At 50.3% G+C, this 8,503-nt stretch overlaps 1 protein-coding gene across 1 annotated transcript; it reads left to right on the top strand.

Annotated features, from left to right (window-relative positions):
• The first annotated feature begins 6,269 nt into the window (after positions 1–6,269).
• LOC149334549 (uncharacterized) lies at positions 6,270–7,520 on the top strand. The gene has a single exon (XM_089556272.1). It carries the CDS (start codon positions 6,270–6,272, stop codon positions 7,518–7,520), a length of 1,251 nt encoding a protein of 416 aa, XP_089412398.1.
• Positions 7,521–8,503: the final 983 nt, after the last annotated feature.

Here is an 8,503-nt window from a genome sequence, read left to right on the forward strand (position 1 = left end):
TCAGGGCAGGGTGTGGCTGACGACAGTGGTAATGTAAGGCAGACCTTCCGTGACGTCACGCTGAACTTACGTGCACACCTCCAGTGCATTGAGCAGCAGCGCAAAATTCAATCGTCCATTACGTAACTACTTCAAATGCTAGTGCAAAAACAATTGGCATGCTTCACGTAAAGCCTATTTAGATTCGAATCCTTGAATATCACGAAATTCTCAAAAAAGTGCTGCAGTTGCCCTTTAAGCGCTGTTTTTCGCCACAAGATCTGGCATTAACCAGCAACACTTTTTACCTTGTTAATTCACGTTCTTGCCCATTTTCCACGCGTCGTAAAATGGCTTTTCCGCCTTTCACTTGCAACGACAGAAAAAAACTGTAAAAGAATGCTCACAGGGTATTGATCCGTCCATCTTTCGTCTGCCCGCTTGAAATGTCGCCTCCGGCCACTCCGAGGCGCTTCAAATCCCAGTTGAAAGAAGTCCATTCACAAACTTGCTCCGTGCCGAAAAGAAAATGTCTCTACGATTACACTTTCTCATTAGTGCTTTTGAACGTTACAAAACTTAGAAGCCTCTACTAACACGGGTGTGGGGCATGCTCGGACGTTTCCTCGTTGTGGGTGACGGCCAGGTCACGTTAACCGCGAGTTTCCCCAGCCCTATACGTAGACGCTCACACCAGGAGCTAGCCACATACAGTTCCGCTGTTAAACTTGTAAAGGGTTTCGGCTTACCATTCACACTTAGCTGCGCAAAAAGAAACGAGGACCAAAGCGAACAAGAAGACACAACACAAGCGCAGACTATCAACTGAATTTTTATTCACGAAAGGGAAGCTTTTAAAAGCGTTAGAAAATACAAAATCGAAACACAACAATCACTACCACGCGTGCAAAGGAAACCTATGACATATCATTCCTGCTTGAAATACGAACACAACAACAGGATAACAAATGCAATCACATCAAGCCAACCCCCCGTACTGTCTGCTCGTACTCAATAAACTGCGCAGAAAAGGAACCTCCTTTTCCTGCAGGCTGACCGACTGTGATGCGCACAGAGCTGCGTAGACGGCCGGCGTTGTTGGAAACGTCGACAGGTGTGCTTGGCGAGTGCTCGAAATATTTGCCAGGAACACGAGCAGTGGCAACAGACGTGAGCTCTGCTGCACATGTGGAACAGTCATTGCGAAGTGTAGTGCGTAGGCCAAGCAGGACCCAAGGGTAGGCGCTCAATCCAGTGTGAAGGGAGAACCAGCGCTATAAGCGAAGCCTTCAGTTGCCGAGGAAAGCCGTCGACCTTAGAAAATCTGGTGGTAAAAGATCGTCTTGATGTTATGGACGGGTAGGTTGGCGAATAATGCGAAGTCGAAATGACGACCACGGTCAGAAGTAATGGCGGAACGAGCACCACATCACCAGTTATCACCACGTGACGGCCGCCTACAACATGAAAAGCGTCGCGCATGGACGAAGCGTCAGTAAGCCGGTTTAAGCGGTCACGGGTGGCGCTGCGCTAGCTTGTCTGACGTCACGCCTGGAAAGGAGGAAATGTCTTATCGCCGAGGAAAATGCTTTTATATGTCAAGGATTAATCACCGCAGTCGTGGCGTAGTGGCTAAGACGCCCGTCTCGGCTGCGGGAGGTGGGGTGTTCGACTCCCACCGCCGGTCACTCGCTGGTTAAAAACTGAGTACAAGTGCCTGTGGACTGTGCACTTGGGAAGCTCCGCTGCATGGCGGTGCACACAGCGGGCTCGGTTGCAAACCTGAGCCTGTTTGTAAGTGTCACAAGCCTTAATTAAACAAAAAATCGTGGAGCTTTCTTTTTCTCTTTTTTTTTTTCAACGCGCTCTGTGGTTAGAGAAACAAGTGATTTTTTTTTTTTTGCAGCTTACCCCAAAGATTACCGCCCATGATTTTTATGGTTTCAGTTCCATATGATTTTGCCCATGGCGTGGGAAGGTGTTGCCCCCATTTCTGAAACTAATACCCCTGTCACACGGGCATTTCGAAGGCCCTCGAATCGATAGCCTATCGACTCGAAGGCGATCGAGCGCTGCTACACGGCCAGTTTGAATGGCCATCGAGTCAATAGTCTATCGAGTCGACGGAGCAGCCCGGAACTCTATCGAGATTTCGAGGGCCTTCGAGCGTTGCCCAAGGTTGCTAGCATTGCTTCGAACGACAACAAACATGGCGGCGCCCTTCAAAGCCGGACCCCTCGCTTCGGACTGAATTCTCGTTGTTGCTGCCTTTTTCTGTCCGTTCACTGGTCATAAATGGGGCACTGGTCTTTCGCTTCGTCTCATCTTGCCTAGAAGAAAACGTATAAGTGATAAATTTGCTTTATTTTTTATTTAGAGTGACGATTCTGCCGCTGTTAGGCCTAAGAGAGGCGGTTTGTTGACAGTAATGGTTCCCGTTTTGACTACCAGATGGCGCCACTAGAGACTAAGTTTATTTTTGCCTCTCTGCTAGCATACGCTGAACTCAATGTGAGAATGCGCCTGCGTTTAGCGTACGTAAGCGTGCATACGCTCGTGGTACGTAGACAGCATAAATTTATGCTCTTTTCTCACTGTATCTGTGTACGTCGCGAGCGGCGACGTGGTGCGCAAAGCGAGAAGCAGCAGCGGCGCGGCCGTTCCAACTCGCCCGGGCGTCAACAGATGAGAACAGGTCCTAGTTTTTGCGGCGAGCGAATCCGCTTCGCTTGCCGGATTTTTGAACAAGTGTGAACGCGCCTTATGACTGCAAGAAAGTGTATTTCAACATTTAGTTAAGTTTCGTCAATATATTTTTGTTATTTGCGCGAAACCGAAAGCAGCGATTGTGGCGCCACACGAGCTTGGCGTAAGACACGAGAACGATTTCAATGGCCATTGAGATTTGCCGTGTAGCAGCTCCACAACTCCCTCGAGTTCAATGGCGATCGAAAATCTCGATGGCTCTCGACTCGATGGCCATTGAAACTGGCCGTGTGACAGGGGTATAATATACCGCCAGCGCCAAGAGACGTTTTAGTACACCGCAGCTGAAGGTCCTGTAACAACATTCAATTTTGCTATCAGTGTGACTGACAGGCGCAACACATTTTTTTTCGCGCCTTTTGCCTGACATGTATCTTCCTGGTACTGTCGGTCAGCAGAATTGATACATGGCGGACATTTCTGCCCCATGTCTTTTTGCCGCCTCTCCCTTTTGTCCCCTTTATTTGTAAATGTCCTAAGCGTTATTTATTTTTTTTTTTTTTCCTTCCCCATTCATTGCCGAATGGATGACGGCGAAAAAAAAGAGCTTCACGGCATGACCAGGGTGCTTGTTTCCCATTTGCGGAACATGCTGAGTGTGTCGCATGTAATTTCACAGGTCTGATTTTGGCAAAGCATATATGTTGGTAGCGATAGTCAAAAATTACTCAGTGAGCACTGGAGGTTCGCCGAGTGTGTCATGTCAGTATAACGTAACCGTGACATCAGATGTCGAAATTAAAGCTTGGCTTATGACTTTTTCGAAAGTTTTGTAATAACTGAACAGTTATTATGCATGTTATCGCGGAGGTCTCCGTCTTAGCCGGGCCGTTTTCTCGGCAATACATGTAGTGAGGCTCAGGGCAGGCGAACACTACATGTTGTTTTTCCTGCATTGCTATGGCAAATAGGCAATTAAGCGAAATGTCTGCCATTATGAAGAAAGGATTGCGAAGCATGAAGTTGACATTTCTTGAAGCAATTGCAGGCAGAGGAAGCAGGGAGTCTTGTCCCTTCACCGCCCCTCTTTCCAAGGGTCTATGCGGTAAAGCCGCAGTGTTTAAAGGCACCAGTTCAGTCCTGCGGCAGCATTTCGTGCTCGCTCAGTACACATTTGTTTCACTCTGTGCTTCTGAAACTTAAGTTCATTTTATTTTTACCTATACAGCTGCTGACGTTAGGAAGCAATGTGTCAGCTATTTCCTCTAACCTGGCATTGACTGCGAGCCGTGGCCTACCTAATGCGCCGCTCAGAGAAGTAGTGTGGCAGCGGGAAGAGCGCTAGTCATTGGAGCGCCTGTCTTGTAGAAAAAAAAGTACAATAGATGATAACACCTTTTTTTTTAATTCCACAAGTGAATATACAGCCGAAGTTCGCAAGTGGAGGAAAAAAGAAACGCTGGAAATGTTCGAAGGGTGACATCGTGTTAAGGGTGCCATTCGAGCGATGGCATATACAAAATGTTTGAAAAATAAATACCGCATTTTCGCAGCAAAAAAGCAGCGCTTACACGAGACAAAGAAGTGTGGGGATGCGACGCGTTTGCCGCCGCCTCTGATTTAAAAGGGAAACTGCATAGGTTTTAGAAATACACGAGCTTGAGATGATAGAATGTGTGAAACTTGCAGGTAAAGCATGCGAAGTCTTTTTGGTTTAGCGCTTGAAATAGTGAAGTAGTCCCTGATTCAAATCCGGACGACCTTTAAGGTTCTCCGCAGCGCACAACGCCAAGTTGGGAGGGGGGGGGGGCGCATGATGACGTCATCGAAGGTATCGGTATACATTTCCAACGCGCAAACGCCTGCTTTGAAGGAAAAAAAGGAACGCCATCAAAGGCAAACCCTGCCGAGAGTTGATTGGCAGCGTCTAACGAGTCAGGGCAGGGTGTGGCTGACGACAGTGGTAATGTAAGGCAGACCTTCCGTGACGTCACGCTGAACTTACGTGCACACCTCCAGTGCATTGAGCAGCAGCGCAAAATTCAATCGTCCATTACGTAACTACTTCAAATGCTAGTGCAAAAACAATTGGCATGCTTCACGTAAAGCCTATTTAGATTCGAATCCTTGAATATCACGAAATTCTCAAAAAAGTGCTGCAGTTGCCCTTTAAGCGCTGTTTTTCGCCACAAGATCTGGCATTAACCAGCAACACTTTTTACCTTGTTAATTCACGTTCTTGCCCATTTTCCACGCGTCGTAAAATGGCTTTTCCGCCTTTCACTTGCAACGACAGAAAAAAACTGTAAAAGAATGCTCACAGGGTATTGATCCGTCCATCTTTCGTCTGCCCGCTTGAAATGTCGCCTCCGGCCACTCCGAGGCGCTTCAAATCCCAGTTGAAAGAAGTCCATTCACAAACTTGCTCCGTGCCGAAAAGAAAATGTCTCTACGATTACACTTTCTCATTAGTGCTTTTGAACGTTACAAAACTTAGAAGCCTCTACTAACACGGGTGTGGGGCATGCTCGGACGTTTCCTCGTTGTGGGTGACGGCCAGGTCACGTTAACCGCGAGTTTCCCCAGCCCTATACGTAGACGCTCACACCAGGAGCTAGCCACATACAGTTCCGCTGTTAAACTTGTAAAGGGTTTCGGCTTACCATTCACACTTAGCTGCGCAAAAAGAAACGAGGACCAAAGCGAACAAGAAGACACAACACAAGCGCAGACTATCAACTGAATTTTTATTCACGAAAGGGAAGCTTTTAAAAGCGTTAGAAAATACAAAATCGAAACACAACAATCACTACCACGCGTGCAAAGGAAACCTATGACATATCATTCCTGCTTGAAATACGAACACAACAACAGGATAACAAATGCAATCACATCAAGCCAACCCCCCGTACTGTCTGCTCGTACTCAATAAACTGCGCAGAAAAGGAACCTCCTTTTCCTGCAGGCTGACCGACTGTGATGCGCACAGAGCTGCGTAGACGGCCGGCGTTGTTGGAAACGTCGACAGGTGTGCTTGGCGAGTGCTCGAAATATTTGCCAGGAACACGAGCAGTGGCAACAGACGTGAGCTCTGCTGCACATGTGGAACAGTCATTGCGAAGTGTAGTGCGTAGGCCAAGCAGGACCCAAGGGTAGGCGCTCAATCCAGTGTGAAGGGAGAACCAGCGCTATAAGCGAAGCCTTCAGTTGCCGAGGAAAGCCGTCGACCTTAGAAAATCTGGTGGTAAAAGATCGTCTTGATGTTATGGACGGGTAGGTTGGCGAATAATGCGAAGTCGAAATGACGACCACGGTCAGAAGTAATGGCGGAACGAGCACCACATCACCAGTTATCACCACGTGACGGCCGCCTACAACATGAAAAGCGTCGCGCATGGACGAAGCGTCAGTAAGCCGGTTTAAGCGGTCACGGGTGGCGCTGCGCTAGCTTGTCTGACGTCACGCCTGGAAAGGAGGAAATGTCTTATCGCCGAGGAAAATGCTTTTATATGTCAAGGATTAATCACCGCAGTCGTGGCGTAGTCATTCTACTTCCAGCCACCGAGCGTGACGGACGCAGAATCATGGGCTCCCACGGAGCGGCGATAGCGGCCGTTGCCGGCCGCGGAAACAGGTTTGCCAGCGACGCTGATAAGGACTACGAGATCGTTCTGCCTACGCTGCCCACCGGACGTGTTGTTTTAAACACGGTTTTCCTGCACGGCGACGTGCGTGTGCGACCCTACAGGGTCGAAGACTTCAGAGACGCCCTCGCTAACGTTGGTGCGCTCCCCGACGTCGTGGCGTTGGGGGCGTACCAGATTAACCACGTGTGGGCGGTAACCTTCAGCAGTGGGGATGCCGCAAAGAAACTGGCCGCCATGAAGGAGCTGGAAGTCAAGGGACGCCGCTGCATCGTTTTTGACCCAGAGGACCACCAGGTCAAGCTGCGACTCCACTGGATGCTACACGGCGTCGCTGACGAGGATATCCGTACGGCATTCGCGGCTTTCGGCAACGTGACCGAGGTCACCCGGGAGCGTTGGCGCGTCACCGGCATGAAGGAGAAGGGGTCCACCACGAGGACCGTGCTCCTCAAACTGAAGCCAGGCGTTAAAGTGGACGACCTGCCCCACCAGGTACGAGTCGCTGGCGAGTTGGCTCTCGTGGTGGTGCCCGGGCGGCCGATGCAGTGCCTTCGTTGCGGTGGCACGGGGCATGTTCGCCGCGATTGCAAGGTGCCCAGGTGTTCGAAATGCCGACGCTATGGACACTCGGAGGCTGACTGCGTTCGTACCTACGCGTCGGCTACCGGGCATGTAGCAGCGAGCGACTCCGCAGAACTGATGGACGTCGTGGAAGCAGAGGAAGCAGCAAGCGGGGCCGACGACGCGGGCAAGACGCAGGAGGTGGCGGTTATGCCAGCGGTTGCGAGCAGCAACATCGACACGGCAGTCGCACAGGAGAGCGGGTCGCCAGCCATTGACCCATCTTCGACGCCTCGGGAGACGCCCAAAGATGGAGCGAGCCCACCCGTGCACTTGGACGTGGAACGGAAGGCGGCCAGCGAGAGCCACGACGACAAGACCGAATCCCGCGTGAACGTCGGCGTGACCACACCTGCGAAGCGTTCGCACGCCGAGACCAAGGCCGACGGGGAGAAGGCAGCAGAGCCCAGCGTGGAGGAACCGCCGGCAAAGACGCCGCAAGCGCGACGGCCCAGCCTGCGGCCGCGCCCAAAGGTCCCGACTGACAAGCGTGGCGGCGACAAGGCGCCGCCTGACCAGGAGCACGTGCTCGCGCCGGGTGACACCGGCGGCGACGGCATCGTCTAGCGACATGCTGGACGCGAGAGGTAAGCACCATGCTTTCGGTCTCCTCTTCCTAAGTTAAAATGGCTTCTGCAACTCCGTTTAAAGTCGCCACCATAAACGTTAGAGGCCTGGCAGGTAAAAGAAAACAAAGCCAGCTGTACCGACTTGTAACGGAGCAAGATATCGATATACTGGCAGTGCAGGAGACCAAAGTCGACGGGGAGGAAGAGACCGGGAGCATGGTGCAACGTTTCACGTCTAGGTATTTTGCCGTCGTTAGCCATGCTGTAGGCACATCGGCTGGCTGTATTCTTTTTGTTAAGAAGTTGCCGGGGATAGAAGTACACGGTCATCATTCGTGCCTGTCGGGTCGATACGTGGCCATCGATTTTTCGCTCTGTAACATCGACTGGCGCATTGTTTGTCTGTATGCACCTAATGTGGTTGATGGCCGAGCCGCGTTTTTTGAAAGCGTCGAAGAATGGCTTCGCACGGACAGGCAGCTCATTGTTATGGGCGATTACAACTGCGTCCTTAGTGCGCGCGACAAGACAAGCGTCCGAGGTTTCCGAGATAAAAGCACCGAAGCGTTGTTACGAATGATTGTGAACTGCAACCTCGAGGATGTAGCAGAGTGTCTTGAAGGAACGCGTGCTGTAAGGTACACACGATTCGAGGGCACAAGTCACGCACGGCTAGACCGAATTTACGCATCCACGGAAACTGTCCCTAAATGCAATAGTTATGTAGTTCTGCCGGTTTCATTTTCTGATCATTGTTTGGTTCAATGCTGCATAGGATTCATTAAGAAGGGGAATGGTTTTTCATGGGAAATGTGGAAGTTGAATGACAAGCTACTCCAGGATGAATTTTATAACCGAGCTGTAAGGGAAGAAATAGCAAAAATAGAACCAAGTAGTAACATGAGGATTTGGCAGAAGTGGGAGCTCACTAAAGAAACTTTAAAATTAAAAGCAATAGATAGAGCCACCTGTATACGTCAT

The sequence above is a fragment of the Amblyomma mixtum genome, chromosome 8 (genome assembly GCF_055824585.1).
Source record: "Amblyomma mixtum isolate Tamu chromosome 8, ASM5582458v1, whole genome shotgun sequence".
NCBI lineage: Eukaryota > Metazoa > Arthropoda > Arachnida > Ixodida > Ixodidae > Amblyomma > Amblyomma mixtum.